Genomic DNA, 16,569 nt, shown 5'->3' on the forward strand with positions numbered 1-16,569 from the left:
CTGATTTACATTTCGACAGTCACATCAAATCAGTAACAAAATCGGCCTACTATCACCTCAAAAATGTAAAAAGACTTAGAGGGCTCATGTCAGCTCAAGACTTAGAAAAACTTGTACATGCCTTTATTACCAGTAGGCTAGACTATTGTAATGGTCTCCTTGCAGGTCTTCCCAAAAAAACTGTCAGGCAGCTACAGCTTGTTCAGAACGCTGCTGCTAGAGTTCTAACAAAGACCAAAAAATGTGAGCACATTACACCAATTCTTAAATCCTTACATTGGCTCCCTGTACATCAGAGAATAGATTTCAAAATCCTCCTGCTCACATATAAATCACTACATGGTCTAGGGCCCAAGTATATCACTGATATGCTCCCACTATATACGCCCTCTAGATCACTAAGATCTTCTGAGACCAATCTGTTAGCGGTTCCAAGAGTAAACTCAAATCAAGGGAGATCATCATTCAGTCACTATGCAACACATAGCTGGAATAAACTTCCTGAAGATGTCAGACTCTCCCCAACTCTCACTACTTTTAAAACTAGACTGAAGACTTTTATGTTCACCTTAGCTTTCAGCTAAATCTTTTAATCTTTTAACTTTTAACGTCTGCACTGTTTTTATTTTTATTGTCTGCATTTTAATTTTGCTTTTATTTTCTTTCATTTCACTTTGTTGTCTGTGAAGCACTTTGAGTCTGCCTTGTGTATGAAAAGCGCTATACAAATAAAGTTGCCTTGCCTTGCCTTGCCTAAAAGGATTAGAGAAATCTCTAACAAAATTCTCAACAAAGTACATTGTGCAAAAAGCAGCAACAATTTAAAAATAGAACAAATCGATATTAAGTAAGAAAACATGTATATATTAACACTGTATGTAATAATAACAGATTTGTTTTAAATCTGTATTGATATTTTTTTTCTTTTTAAAGAATATACTGTATATGCATCATAGAAAATCATGCCATGACGCCACACCGTCAGAGGTATTTTGGCAATTTAAGGGAAACCCTGACATTAACAAAATAAAAATGTCCTACATTACAATAATGCTTTGTCAGAGATGCTTTGTAATGTTATTCTGTGATATTTGCACCTAAACAAATGCTAGTACATCAGTTTACGAATATGGGGGTGGGTGGGGTTGAGAGGGGAATTTTCTGGCTGGCTGAAATATTGTGTAAATCAACATGTGTAAACATGTTCTGGTTAAGTCCTCAATTACAGAATGATTAGCAGTCTCAATATTACATTTTAATAATTAATAGAAAAGGTTAAAACATTGTCATGCAGCAATATGAAGACCATTAACTTGTTAACATGTAATGTACAGAATATCAGAAGCATTTATTCAGGTAGAAATATCACAGATTACAGCTAGGATACTGCTCCCCCGAAAATTATCTGCCTAGGGTTCACCTATTAATGATGAAAAAATCATACCTACTGTATCTGCAAATCGCGATACTTTTTGAGTAAACTTTTAACAAAATGAGATTATTTTCGATTAAATATTTTAATCATTTGACAGCACTAATTAGAATAAAATAAAAAGCTTTATTGACCCCGAATGGCACAAGCGGTAAAAATGGATGGATGGAAAGTATATTAAATGCTTCATGATTTATTGTTGCCCCTCCTGGTCTGTGCTTTAAAAAAATACAATTATTAGTAAATACTAAAAACTAAACTATGGATAAAAGTACACAGATAAGCCATGTAGCAGGTAAAACACACATTGTTAAATATAAAACCCAAATTGTAGGAATTTGTTATAAAAATGATTCATTTCATTTGACTTTAATTGGGCATCAAGTCAAGCAGCTGTGTGCGTGTATACGTATCTACATGTGCACAGCGGGGGAGCTGGTTAATTTATGAGAGTAGCGTATGTGTGTTTGCGAGAATGGCAATGTGTTTGCTGAGTGACTTCAGTGAGTGAGTGGGCAAGGAAAGAGAGAGAGAGAGGTGGAGTGAGCACTGCGCAGTAGAGTGAAGAACGGGTCCGGTTGTATCCTGCAAAACTAATAATAAAGCGATTGTCACGAAGTGGCGGCCTTGTCATTCTGACCCGAAAGCAGAGCTTTGCAGACCCATTACCGGGTAAAGTGAAGGGTGTTACCCCCGACGAAAACATTGGCCCTCGAGGAAACGTCTGCCCTGCGCTCCTCGACTACGTTCTGCATGGGAGCCGAACAGCAGGAAAGGTGTAACAAATACATTATTACATGTCACTCTTTATAACTCCATGTGCAGATCTGATTGCTTATTATTTAAATATTTACCTAAGTTTGAAGCAAAGGTGATAATACTAATCGGCGCGTTTGGCAAGTCATATTTTAAAGCAACACTTGCAGAGCAGCGCCTCCCTGTTTAAAGCGTCACCTTTATCGTTCGTTTTAAAAGTTCAATACCTCCATATTGCGCTTTACGCACCCTCTTTATTAACCAGTAGAATTGGCATTTTTTGCCATTTTTCCTCTCCACGATTTATTGCTTTTATGCGCTTTGTGTGTGCGTTTTGACACATTCAACATCATGTGCCTCAGCTCTGTAGAAAAAACGGTAGTTTTCAAAGGTAGTATAGTACAGTTTTCAATGAATTAGTACTACGGTACTTTATTAGTAGCGGTATACCATACAAACCTAGTTTAAACTTAAATTTGTCAGTAGTCTTGATATGGAAGCGTATATTTTATAGTTTGCACACACTATTTAGCGCACAGTATTTGGATCTAAGTGTATAACACCATCAGATTTCAGAGATTACCTGCTGGGAAGAGAGGCTAATGGAGGAGCGATAGGTAGATGCTGGGGAAGTTGGAATACGTCCACAGACATCAGAGGTGCTAGGACTCTGTTCACTTTTGTTCTTGATGCTACGGGATGGAAGAGAGCAGCCCAACACTTGCAGAGTCACCTTCCAGCAATCAGGACTTAGTAACTGGTTCGACGAGCCTGGGGGTGTTGAGAAAAATGTTTCAGAACCATACCTACACTCGTTTACACTGAAGTTGCTCCATAACAAAATGTGTGATTTAAACATTTAGTACTGAACCATTGAAACTAATATTAAAAATCAAGATTAAAAAAGATAAACAATGATTCAGAAACTTTATATCATTTTGATGTATTCTACGTATCTAATGTTTTGTAACCGTGAACAAGGAGTAAATCCCAGTCCTTGCAAATAAAGGATAACAGACAAATGTCACTTATTTAGTATGACTCACTTATCTTTTTTTTTTGCTGGCACCACTTGAATTTAGAATATTCTCTGGCAGACTTAAACAGATGAATGCTGACAATCTGCTGCCCTACATTGCACACAGACACACTTACTGGTCATGAGCAAACGCAGACAGTCACTGTAGTGGTCAGGAAAGTGGTGGCGCAAAAGCAGTGTCCAGTGTTTGGTGAAAAGGTGAAAAGGTGTGAGAAGTTCAGGTTCAGGATCTCGGCCACAGACACAGAGACCTCCATGAACTAACTCCAGTAAACGGGTCCTCTCAGAAAACACGGGATGGGCTTCGTTTAGCCAGGCAGACAAATCAAACTGCAATAGATGCAAGAGTTGATGTACTATGAAGGATTGTGTTTGTATTGTACCTACTTCCTCACAGTCTTGACTGACCTTGGTGAGAAGCATGAAAATGACATCTGCACTATCAAGGTGTAGGGACATCACCACGTCTTGGTAAAGGAAAACGAGCTGGGCCGGGGCTGCATTTGGTGTGAAAAAGGGAGAAATGAGAGGGCAAAGCCGTCTGTGCTCCAGGATGGTCTTCAGGACATGGCTGCACTCTTCAGCGTTGCCTTGGATGAACACCTTGATGTAAGAGAATTAGACATATTAGCATTTTCCCCCAGTACAGGGGACTAATTTATGACACCTAAAGGGGACCTATGACAAATTTAGTCTTTTCTGACTTATAAATGTTGTTACAATGTTGCATACTCAAGTTAAACAATGCCAAAGCATCAAATCATAACGGGATTTTGCAGTTTGGCCATGTTCTAACATCACCGGTAGGTGGAAGCACTCATTTAGACATTAGGTCAAGCTCTCAGCCAGAGGGGGAGGATCTCTTACCCCTCTGGCTGAGAGCTAGACTTAAATGGGCTGTTTGCAACATTTACACAGATGTCTAGAGAGCGCTAACTTTCCACTGTTATATCCTGCTCTCTTACGGCTTCTACGACATAATGACATAACTACGTACGTATATAACACATGCATGCACATTAGCTTTGGGTTTTGTAACTTGTGAGCTTATAATAGCGATTTGGATAGTTAGCGTTAGCTGTAATTAAATGTATATCTATCTATCTATCTATCTATCTATCATGACAACATGACTTTGAGATATATAGTTAACAGCGTACATTTTCAAAATATTAATTATGCTACTTTGCAGAGGGAGGAGCGTGGTTTCATTTGCAATCTGGGAACGCCTCCAAAAATGCCTTTCTTGCAGACAGACTCATTAAACGGGTTATAAAAGTGACTGTGGAGAAAATGTACGCAAAATTTACACCAAAAGCATAATCAATACATATTACTTAGACCACAAGGAATTTCTTTAAATGTAGCTTAAAATCATCATAGGTCCCATCAAATATCATGATAATTCAGGCATGCATAGATGTACAATTTGGTACAATTGGCTTGAATGTGATGTGCTATTGAAATCAGCTTATGACTTGTTCATTATTATTACTATTATTATATAGGAATAACTTCTACCACCCAGCTGAGATAAGCAGAACAAGCAGAAGAAAATAGGTGGAGGGATGGGCTTCTACAACCTGAATGTGTGTGGGTGTGTACCTGTCCCAGTATCTCCACACACGAGGAGAGGTACTGGCGTGTTGGTGGATGTCGCAGTGTGTCTTCACATACAAAGGAGACCAGCTGGTAGAAGGCTGACACACCAACATGCTGCACTGATGGGGATTTCTGAGATTTGTACATGTTCACCAGAGCCCTGTACACAACAATTACACAAATACCACATTATAACTTAAACTCATTGGTACACAGTTGTGTTCATGGTTTTAGTTTATACTGACGTGATAAAGTTTTCAGTGTGGACAGCAGCCTGGGCCAGGCTTAGAGAAGGCGGAGCCATAGCATCACTTTGAAGGTTCTTGATGTCCCTGCGCAGTGATGTTATCTGAGTGTGCACTGCTTCTTGTCTTTGTACACACTCACACTACACAATTAACACACACATTAACAATTCATAGAAAGGACACAACATCTCAAAATGTGTAATCTGTGCAGTGACAGTGCTCTTACAGTAACTGTGATGTTAGCTGGGCCCTGGCATGCCTGCCCGCCCTTCCCTTTACATTCCAATGTCATGGTCACTTGTTCAGCTCGGTTCTTGTAAAGCAGAGGAAGACACTCCAAAAGCTCCTGTTCCATCGCCACCTGCTGAGCTTCTCTGCATACTGCAATCCTGACACACATTTTCTTTGAGTGTGATAACACTGTACACTTGTGTGTACAGTATGCATGTCAAACTGTTTATACTAGCAGATGGTTGAAGGGTGTAAGGGTACCTGGCTTGGTCCTGCAGAATGTTGAGGTCCCGTTGCAGTAGTTCTGCAGCAGCTTTAGAGTCTGAGAGACACACACTGGGGACTTCAGCCACAGGAATCTTCAGTTGTTGCAGGTCTGGAGCAGGTTGTGGCACTGGATGCTTCTGCAGGTTGTTCAGGATACGTTCCTTTGCTGCGGACCAAAATGCAGAACCTTACCGCACTTTAATACCCATGTCTCCGTAATGACCTCTGTCAAAGAGGACATGGTTTGTTTGCTTGTGTGCAGCCTCCTTTCTAAAGTTTTAGATATGAACTTGTTTACTTGGACTATCGCTTATCTCACGGTCACCTGATATGTTAGATAGATAGATATTGCCTCTACCCACAGCCTGTGCGGGATTAGGTACTGTAGTGTAGCGGCTGATATTGCAACACTCATACCAGTCTATTGCATAAAATAAACTCCAACATTACTCATTAAAATACAAATACTCAATCTTTTTTTTTCTTCTAAATAAACAAATACCCCTTTTTGAATTCCAAAATTATGATGGGCAAAAATAAAATATATATGATTTGTTGCATGGCCAGAACGTCAAAGCACAATTATTTTAACTGTGCAGGTCAAATAAGGCTTTGTTTACACTTTCCCCTTTTTGTTTTGTTTTCAAGTCATTTTGTTGCACATTGTATATTTATCTATATATACAGGTGCATCTGAATAAATGTGATTATCTTTGAAAAGTTTATTAAAATGTATTTCAATAAATTCAAAGTAAACATACAGTATTTCATACATGCACAATACATTAATCAAAATATCTAAGTAATGTATTTTTTCATTTAGTTTAGACGATTACAGTATAAAGATATATAAAAACCTCAAATTGTTTTACAAAAGTTTTTTTTTAATATTGCTGACTACTAGTTCACTCTCTAATCAAAAAAATAACTAAAAAAACTTCCTCAGCCTTTATTCGGTCTCCAAGTCTAAATTAAACCCCTGAAATAAAATAATTTTTGCACAATATTCTAAGTAATGAGATGCACCTGCATATTTTCAAATCAATATTTTCTATTTTTAATTTATTGCTATCATTACTACTAACATTATTCTCACTATTTAATGATGTTATTTATTTTTCATTTATATTTAATTTTTTATATTTATTTTATTACATTTTTAGATGTACATTTTTTGTTATTCTTCAGTGTTTGTTATTCTTCAAAGGTGGTGTTTTTCCTTATAGGCGGTATAGCTCGGTTGGTAGAGTGGTCGTGCCATCAACCTGAGGGTTGCAGGTTCGATCCCCGCTTCCGCCATCCTAGTCACTTCCGTTGTGTCCTTGGGCAAGACACTTCACCCACCTGCTCCCAGTGCCACCCACACTGGTTTAAATGTAACTTAGATATTGGGTTTTCACTATGTAAAGCGCTTTGAGTCACTAGAGAAAAGCGCTATATAAATATAATTCACTTCACTTCACTTAATCCTCAGTGCCATGCTATGTCTTTTTATTGTCAATAGTGCTGTGTTTGCGTCTGTGAATGAGTGTGATTCTTTTTTCTGGCGTAAAGCACTTTGAGTTGCAACTTGACTGTACATAAAAAGTGCTTAATACATTTTGTTTGATTGATTAAATATATAATTGTCATATTTTATATGATACATTTATTGGTAAACAGCACTGACTCAACTTGATGTAGCTGTGGTCACCTCACAACTGATATTGTATTTTTTTTACCATTGTTGAGGCTGGTGTAATCTGTGAAGCAAGCATTTTGTGCTTGGAGGAAAGATGGCTCGCTCTGCACCTTCTCCCACAGGGACAGAACCTCCTTTCTGTCATATTGCAGACGCTCTTGGTCCACATACTCCAGCCACAGTTCCTAAAATAGAATGTAATCGATTTTTGAATTTTTCTTTAAGTAATCTGTGTTAAAATATTTATCCAGAGGTGTTACACACACCTGTTGCTGCTGCATAACCTGTGCAAGTCTATGTGGTTCATATTCGGGCGGAAGTGAGGGAAGGTAAACTTCCTGCTTCTGCAGAGTTTCATCATCCAACCACACAGCAAAAACCCCAAACAACCTGTAATGCAAGAAGTTATTCAAGATTTTGTCTAACAGTCTGTAATATATAATCGTTTTAACTACTGGCTATCAAATTAATGTAAGTGACCATACCTGACTAGCTCTGTGTGCAGCTGAGGAGAGGTAAGGCAGAGGTGACCAGGGTTGCCAGGAGTCTGATTGCACAGATTGTCTCCTGAAGAGGAGTGTGTCGGGGGCACCTTCAGGGCCTGACTGGCAGCATGGTGGAAGTCGGACACTTCTTGTATTCTCTGCCTTAGGTCTCGTAGCAAAGTGGCCTGGGAGGAAGCCTGGAAGAATCGACGGCCAATGCACCCACCAGCAGCCAGTCTGTTAGACAATGCATTAAGAAAGACACCTAGTGACTTCACATTCAGCCTGTATTGTCTGGTTAGCAAATTTGGTTCCAACATAAAACTCCAAAATGACAACGTTTGTAGAGTACTGTGGTGAACATGCCATTTTAGATAGAACTCAGGGTAGGGCTGGGCGATATGGCAGAACAAATGATACCAATTAATTTTTTCATATCGTCCGATCTGGATTATTATCACAATTTGCCCCAAAAAAATGTAATCGGGTTGTCCCATGCAGGATTATAGCGAGTACTGTTGCATCCCTACTATTTACTATTGCAGTATCTTGTAACAGACATGTCCGCCATTGAGGTAATATATGCTAACAGCTGACAACTGTCATTTTGTTCATATATATAATTGTGCTTACTAGAGGTGCAACAGTACAGGTAACCCACGATCTAGTCCGTACCTCGGTTTTAGGGCCACGGTTTATGCTTCTTTTTCAGTACATTTTGTGGGAGTAAAAAATATTTTTTCCCTCTCAAAGTTCTTTTGTTATTTTGCTTGTCATCAAAAAGTGCATTCTGCAGTAAACAAAGTATTAGTGGTGTACCGAATACTATAAGACTTTTACTTCAAGTTCACGTTTACGAAACAACACTTTCAAGTGGTAAATTATTATTTGTATTCTTTAATTACTTGTGTCAGTGCTTCTCACCAGTGCTTTGGCAAACGGCAAGCGGTGACCCACATTGTGGAGTTTTTTAAAACTCAAATACTGTAGCAAAAAATTACATTAAAGTGCAGTTTGAATTTGAGGTACTTTAAAATAATGTGTACTAACACATATAACAAGTTTAACTACCGTAATTTCCGGACTATAAGCCGCTACTTTTTCCCCTCGTTCTGGTCCCTGCGGCTTATACAAGGGTGCGGCTTATTTACGGCCTGTTCTTCTCCGACACCGACGAAGAGGATTTCGGTGGTTTTAGTACGCAGGAGGAAGACGATGACACAATGATTAAAGACTGACTTTTCATATACCGGTAGGCTGGTTATTTTGATAACGTACAGGTGAGCACTTTGTATTACTTTGCACCGTTGTATTATTTGTACTCTGCACGAATGCTGTTCGCCATGTCAAAGATGTGAAAGTTTGATTGAATGATTGAAAGATTTATTGTTAATAAATGGGACGCTTTGCGTTCCCAAACAGTCATCTCTGTCCCGACAATCCCCTCCGTGGTAGCAGGAACCCCTATATACTACGGTAATTACACATCAAAACCCTGCGGCTTATAGTCGGGTGCGGCTTATATATGGAGCAATCTGTATGTTCCCCTAAATTTAGCTGGTGCGGCTTATAGTCAGGTGCGGCTTATAGTCCGGAAATTACGGTACTATTTCAGGAACAAAATGTTTTTTATCTACAAACAAACAAAAAGAACACAAAGTGTCTGGCTGTAGTTTTTTTTAGTACATACCACATCAGAGTAGTGAAATCTTTGCGAATGTAAATATTTAGATATAAAAATTTGTGGATGAGTTTATTCTCCCAGTCGGGACTAACATAGACTTCTGGGAGTGCCTGCAAGTCCACATTCAGGGCGGGATTACTTTTGCGCTGCAACAGATAGTGAAACTAAAACATGTTACTAAAGCCGCTGTTCCTTCTAAATGTTGTTTCAAACTTCTATGCTAGTGTTAGTCATATTTCTTTATTTGGTTCTTCTGGGCTGCACTTCAGAGCTGTGTAAGGAGACAAGGCACAACGCTGATTGAACATTAATTAAGTTGTGACGAGCTGACTTTTGCGACGTTGGAACGGGAGGTCGCGCATATACACAGACACAAACACTTTCACAAAAACACACGCAAACGTACACAAACACACACACACACATTTACATTTTCTACGGCAACTAATAGCGGGATGCTCTTAATTCAGATTGTTGCTTGCAACTTAAAACAATACAATTAGTAGAGAGACATGGGCTTATCTCAAAACATTTTTAAGTTGGAGCACTCTTAAGTTGAGGTACCACTGCATATAATTTCACTGTTGGGCATGTCAAACTATAAAACATTTAAAATCAGTACCACTTGTTGAAAACTTGGCTTTAGATTAGAGGTTTGAATCATACCCATAATCGGGACCAGGTTGCCTAAGGTACAGCTGTAGAAATCTCTGCCAAACCAGCGGAATAAGGGGGTGATCAGGGGGTGTGGCTATAGTCTGGCAGGCCCAGCGATACACTTGTAGCCGCTGTAGAGATGGGGTGACTGGCAACTTCAGCCTCTGCTGTGCCCTCTGGCTCACACAAAAACATTACCTCTTAGTGAAAGTCATATATTCTTTTGGGAGTGAATACCACTTGTACCTTTAGGGCTTGTTCTGGAGAGATATTGGGCTCGGCCAGGAGCTCATGTTCAACACAGCGTCTGAGCTGAGACTCTTCCTCAAACGCACCCTCCATATTAAGCACCAACCAGGCAAACCAAACCTGGAAGCAATGTTCATTCTGTCAACAACTGTGACAAATAGCTGTTGTACAAACTGTTGAGGCTGAGGGACCCTCCCTTACCTCTGTACTCAGTGATTGGCCCTCAATGAAGGAAGGTGTGGCATTTCCAGAAATCCAGCCAACCAGAGAGGAGAGTAGACCTCTGTCTCCATGGTATCCCAAAGCATTCTGCATTAGACATGAACGCCATATCATAATCATAATTATATCATTTTTGCAGATGAACTCAAACACATCACTGATGCTGATGCAATGTGAACATGTGAATACCTTATGTTGTTGGTACAGGAGTTTGTGCATACAATCCTCCAGATGGTGTATGAATGCAGCACAGCAAATTTGATCCATGAGGAACAGGGCTGTTTTGTCCCTGTACCACAAGTTCTGCTGTGTCAAAATCCCTACCCAAAACTCCAGCACAGTTGCTGCACCGACATGACCAGGCTGTGAACTCTCCACCAAATGGCTCTAGAAGAAAAACAAGTACATTATTTGTTTGTAATCAGATCGCGGCAATTCACGCAAAATTAACCAGCTTTGTCTAATGCCTGCAACTACGTTGCACATTTTCACAAATCAATCTGTCTCTGAGCGGCGCTCAAAGACGCACGACTACTGTCTAATCAAAACTTATGTTTGTGTAAGGGAAGCAGGAACAGAAACATTTAACAATGTATTGAATATTTTTTGCACGAAAGGCACAATTTTTGTCCTCTTGCATAGCTTAGACTTACTTCTGGTTCCTATCTACAGCACTTAACATCTGGGTAATGTATTATACAAACATTTAGCGACACACTGGCGTCCTCACTATTTTACATGTATTATTTCATTTAGTCTTTATTTATCCAATGTAAGGCAATTAAGAACAGCTTTTCTTTTGCAATGCTGACCTAGGAAAGAGGCAGCAATACATGACAGAAATGTTGACGAGTGATGATAATCTCTCATCATCTCTCTTTGCCAACAAATAATACTGCTATAGATTATTTTTACCAGTTCACAAATGTCCTCAACATTTGGGGGTAAATGTGTTGGAACATAAAGAGGACAATAAGGAAGCCTTTGGGAATGTTTCTATCTGTAATTATGTATAATTATTACTATTATTCAGTAAAATTGCTAAAATGCAATTTGACAATTACTATAAAACATCAATACAGTATTAGTTTTCCAAATGTTTGTTTTTGTTTCTTTTTTAGATTAAGGTAAACTCAAAACATTGATGAAAAAAAAAAATTAAATCACAAGATGATTCAATGTTATTGAAAAAATAAGCCTCAAAACATTGCAACTTTGTCGCAACTTTCTGTAAAAGCTACCGAAAATAATTACACAGCCCAGTGACACTAATAGACTTATGATAATACCGGCACAGTGCATTGAAAGTCATTCCTGTGTATATTGTTCATACATGCACATTGCTTTACAACAAAAACTCCCTTGTTTAATATTTTGATGGTGACCTGAATGACACTGTTCAGCAGTCGAACATTGTCTCCATAAGTGGTTCCAGTGAGGAGTGGCGCTACCCGGTGAGTGACCTGCTGCGTCACACCTTGAGGACACACACTGTCGTACTGCAAAAATAACTGAATGCAGTTTACAAACCTAGAATCAACAGGAAAAAACAATGTACAGTTTTAGTGGGGCACTTGGGAAAGCTTATGCAGTAAAAAGGTGCCTTATTTACTGAGAGTTGTTAAGAAGGTAGAAACTGAGTGGGTAGATTTGAGGAAGAATGTTGTCAAGCAGGTGTACAGCAGCTTTCAGGTGACGAGACTGAATCAGATTCTTCAACAGGCTGACTCCATCAGTACAAAAGCGCTCCAGGCTGACAAAAAAAATCCACATTTTAGTCTCGTCCATTCATTCTATCGGCCTGTAAAGGATCATTATGAGTGCACGAGTACAAACCTATGTCCCACTATTGTCATGGCAATGGACAGGTATGCGCCAATAGGGAGTCCTGCTTTTACAGCTCTAAGCACGGAGTGCATGCTAGGACAGTGTGTAAGTTCTGCAGGTGGGCTGGACACTGAAGCAGGAACTGACCAGGCTCCTTTTGGGTTCTGAGCATTGGCATGGAGCTTGAGCCTCAGCAAGAGCTGCCACGCCCATTGGCTGAATGACGCTTCAGGGGATACGCCTAAACGAAGGACACTGGCAAGATAAGACACCTGGAGGAAGGAGAAGAAGGTCTCAGGGATGCTGTCAAAATGTAGGACGGTAGATGTCTGTGATTATATGTGACCTGTTTAATGCCTTCTGAAATGAGGCCACTGTATGGTTTGTCAGTCAGATACTTTTGAAAGGCCTCGGCTACCAGCAGAGCAACCTCACTGTGGAGCAATGACGACAATGCCAAAGAGCCATCCTGCGGGACCAAATGCAAAGAGGCTTTGTCATTTCGAAACAAAAGTATATTGTAAACGATTGGGAGTGCATATAATACTACCTGTGAGTATCCCCAGTTGAGACCCTCTAGTATAACACAAGCCAGACGATTCTCCACCGCAGACAGAGGATGGTGGAGCAGCCAAGCGCCGATCACGCATATTTCCTCTGATCGTGGACACCACAGACTTAGTGGCAACTCTTTGCACAAGTACAGCGCCGCCTAAGCAGACGGAAATATATACAGGTTTAAGTTCTGCACTTTACACGCTTTTCTCAGAGTAAGCTTTCGGTCAAAAGAGAACAAACCATGCCAACAGCTTGGATGGTCTCTCTCAGCCGCTCCAGGAGCACCGAGATAATGTAAGGGTGAGCTGTTGCTATGGCAGCCAACAACTCCCTTCCAACTTTAGAGTAGATTTCTCTGGTTGTAACACTCACATAAGACACCTGGAACAAAACCACGGTGATTAAAACCAGTTGTCAAGAATTTGGGCTTCACCAAAATACAGTACAGTAGATCTCAGATACACTGTCAAAAATGTAAGGATTTAACAGTATTATAACAGTATTTTTAATTGTAGGAATACGTTTCTGTGGAACTGACCTTCCTCATGTGTTTCTATTGTTCCCTAAATTAACTCCATACTAATTAAAACTTTAAAAACGGACGGGACGGCGTGGCGAAGTTGGTAGAGTGGCCGTGCCAGCAATCGGAAGGTTGCTGGTTACTGGGGTTCAATCCCCACCTTCTACCATCCTAGTCACGTCCGTTGTGTCCTTGGGCAAGACACTTCACCCTTGCTCCTGATGGCTGCTGGTTAGCGCCTTGCATGGCAGCTCCCGCCATCAGTGTGTGAATGTGTGTGTGAATGGGTGAATGTGGAAATACTGTCAAAGCGCTTTGAGTACCTTGAAGGTAGAAAAGCACTATACAAGTATAACCCATTTATCATTTATTTATCATTTAAAAACACCTCTCAGTATGAGCCAGTGTAATTCCATACCACATACTTTTAATACACATCTTATGTTGCTTATGTTCATAATGAAATATACTATTATTTGTATTATTGTTTTATTATTTATCTGTGCATTGTGCAATCATATGTGCGCAGTACGTATTATTTATTACAAATTTTTTGTTTTTCATTGCGTTTTACTTTTGTTGCTGTATGTAAAAATGGCTCCGCTGAAGTTGCAGCTGGTTGCAGCAGCTATGTCCTCTTTTATATCCCACTTTGTGTTCTTAAATGTTTCCCTCATGTTTTTTTACCTTTTGGTTTAAACCCCTAAGGGACTGCACAATGAAGGGTAGCAGTTGTGTGACTGTTGCGCTACTTTAATACTTGTTTGTGTACTTTTTGAATCAGCACTGCAACCACATAATTATTCCATTGTGGGATGACTAAAGTCTGTCCCTATCCTATCCTATCGTATAACACAGGATTCTTATACTTTGTAATCAGTGATTGTCCATGATTTCTCTAAAACCTTTTACTAAATTTCCAAAATAATTATTTTTATCTCAAAAAGTCATTATTGTAACACTAAGTAATATCTGGTCTAAAATGTATGGTGTCTCTCCAAAAAAAGAAAAGAAAAAGAAACCAGACAGGCTAATTTAGATTCATCTTCCCATATTCCAACGTATTTAGTCTTTACTTCTGCTCCATCCCACTGCCTTACGTATACATCCATTTGGTGGTTAAATAGTGGTTAAGGCATTGGTCAAAGAGCACTACATATGCCATTTGTTGGGACAATAATAACAGTAAGAGTATTTTAACATGCAGCGCAAGCCCAAAAGCACAGGCGTAAACACACTTGTTTTCAGCAGTTATACTATGCTACAATCTGGCTGTCCGGGAATATGGCGGGAAAACGACGCCTCTTGTCCCACACTATCTAGGCTTTAAGGACTTTATTTTTTGCAGACACGTCCAAAGTTGTCTGCTTTGTTGCTGTAAAAACTGTAGTGGTATTGCTGGCTGTCCTCACAGCATCTGTGTTAATAAACTCACCAATGGGTATTGTGGTGCTAGCAACTGTGGCTAGTTTTGTGCTTTTTTTCGACCGCTGCCACGCCCATATTTGAAATGTCAAACGTTTTACAGCAAAGTTTAAATTCAGCAAGTTTTGGGTCAGTGTCTTTTGCCAGCCAAAATTTGCATTTATCCTTAAAAAGCAACATATTATTGAACTGCAGTTCGCTGGCATTTTCTTTTTAGCATCATCACTTATCCAACAGAAGTAACTAGTGGGGAATGTCTGCAGTTTGTTTGGAGCTTGCACGCCGCATACTCACACAGACTAGATTGAATAATTTTTCACACCACCAACATGAGTCCTATTTACATTTTATTAGCCTACAACTAGGGATGGGTATAGTTCACATTTGAACCAATACAGTACCAATTACCGGTACCTTAGATTCGATACCAGTACTTTTTTACGGCTGTTTGATCTTCTCTGCACCTGACAGGCAAAGCACAGGGTATCCTCTTTGGCTCACCACCACCCCCTTGGGTGTTCACGGAGGCTTCTCTGATGATGCACTGTGAGGCGCGTCAAACTTTAAAAAAAAAATATGGCGGCGCGGTTCCGAATTCTTGACTCCCGAGTTATGCAATGCTCTGGACAGCGACTGCATTTGGCGATTGGTGAGAGACTACAGCTTTACTTACACATACACCAATTTGGTTTAGAACCTATATCTCTCCTTGTAGCGACTTTATCACTAATATCATCTGTTTATGTTGTTCACTTCTGTTAGCGACTTGGCACAGGAGCTCCTCTCTGCTGCTTGCACGGTGTGTCAAATATTTAACTGCAACTCGGTTTAGAAGTGCCTCTACCCACAGCCTATGCGGAATAAGGTACTGTAGTGTAGCGGTTGGGTGGCTGAAAATTAGTTGTAACCTGAACAGCCAGCAGCTTTCACCACAGTGAGTGAGTAGAAGCTACATCTGTGCCGCGCACAAGCGTGAGGATATAAACCTAACATATACACAAAATAAACGAAAATGTCTAACTTACTACTTTTTAGAATAAACAACACATTACGTTACTACTTACAACAAAAATAATTTAAGTGTTCTCAACACTAGTTATCTAGCTGTAAAACACTGAAGCATTTTGCAATTTTTTTTTTTTAAAAGATATTCAGACAAAAAATATCACAATATCAGTTTTGTTCTATATTGCCCAGAACGACACGGTAGTATCGAAGGAGTTTGGTCGGTGTCTAATAAAGTACCGAATTTGGTACCCATCCCTACCTACAACACACCAGTTTTGTCTGGATTAATGAAACTCTAGATATATTTTCATTACTTTTCCCAAAACTTCTGAAATAATATTTTTTTCCATAACTTTTTTAGGGCCTGAAAATTGCCTTTTTAAAATTCTATGACTTCTCCAGGTGTGTCATGACCGTAAAAACCCTGATTACAATATATCCTTAAAACAATTTTCTCACACCTGGTATATCAGCAGTGTGATGTTTGTGACAAAGGCAGGATCTGAGTATTGAGTGGGTGTGGCCATGTGTGCTAAGGCGGCCTATGCGGAATAAGGTACTGTAGTGTAGCGGTTGGGTGGCTGAAAATTAGTTGTAACCTGAACAGCCAGCAGCTTTCACCACAGTGAGTGAGTAGAAGCTACATCTGTGCCGCGCACAAGCGTGAGGATATAAACC

At 39.7% G+C, this 16,569-nt stretch overlaps 1 protein-coding gene across 2 annotated transcripts in view; it reads right to left on the bottom strand.

The window, feature by feature from the left end:
• epg5 (ectopic P-granules autophagy protein 5 homolog (C. elegans)) overlaps nt 1-16,569 on the bottom strand; it is a 47,855-nt gene that overhangs the window by 19,934 nt on the left and 11,352 nt on the right. For both annotated transcript variants that reach the window (XM_062050848.1, XM_062050847.1), the window contains exons 14-33: nt 13,179-13,319; nt 12,931-13,092; nt 12,727-12,849; nt 12,390-12,652; nt 12,166-12,306; nt 11,939-12,083; nt 10,743-10,940; nt 10,533-10,640; nt 10,329-10,451; nt 10,092-10,258; nt 7,742-7,978; nt 7,523-7,646; nt 7,297-7,441; nt 5,570-5,741; nt 5,304-5,466; nt 5,075-5,217; nt 4,833-4,989; nt 3,636-3,830; nt 3,344-3,557; nt 2,772-2,959 (exon numbers count right to left, since the gene is read on the bottom strand). In XM_062050848.1, coding sequence (XP_061906832.1) covers nt 2,772-2,959; nt 3,344-3,557; nt 3,636-3,830; nt 4,833-4,989; nt 5,075-5,217; nt 5,304-5,466; nt 5,570-5,741; nt 7,297-7,441; nt 7,523-7,646; nt 7,742-7,978; nt 10,092-10,258; nt 10,329-10,451; nt 10,533-10,640; nt 10,743-10,940; nt 11,939-12,083; nt 12,166-12,306; nt 12,390-12,652; nt 12,727-12,849; nt 12,931-13,092; nt 13,179-13,319 — 3,309 coding nt within the window. The remainder of the gene's footprint in view (nt 1-2,771; nt 2,960-3,343; nt 3,558-3,635; nt 3,831-4,832; nt 4,990-5,074; nt 5,218-5,303; nt 5,467-5,569; nt 5,742-7,296; nt 7,442-7,522; nt 7,647-7,741; nt 7,979-10,091; nt 10,259-10,328; nt 10,452-10,532; nt 10,641-10,742; nt 10,941-11,938; nt 12,084-12,165; nt 12,307-12,389; nt 12,653-12,726; nt 12,850-12,930; nt 13,093-13,178; nt 13,320-16,569) is intronic.

This window comes from Entelurus aequoreus, linkage group LG06 (assembly GCF_033978785.1).
Source record: "Entelurus aequoreus isolate RoL-2023_Sb linkage group LG06, RoL_Eaeq_v1.1, whole genome shotgun sequence".
Taxonomy (NCBI): domain Eukaryota; kingdom Metazoa; phylum Chordata; class Actinopteri; order Syngnathiformes; family Syngnathidae; genus Entelurus; species Entelurus aequoreus.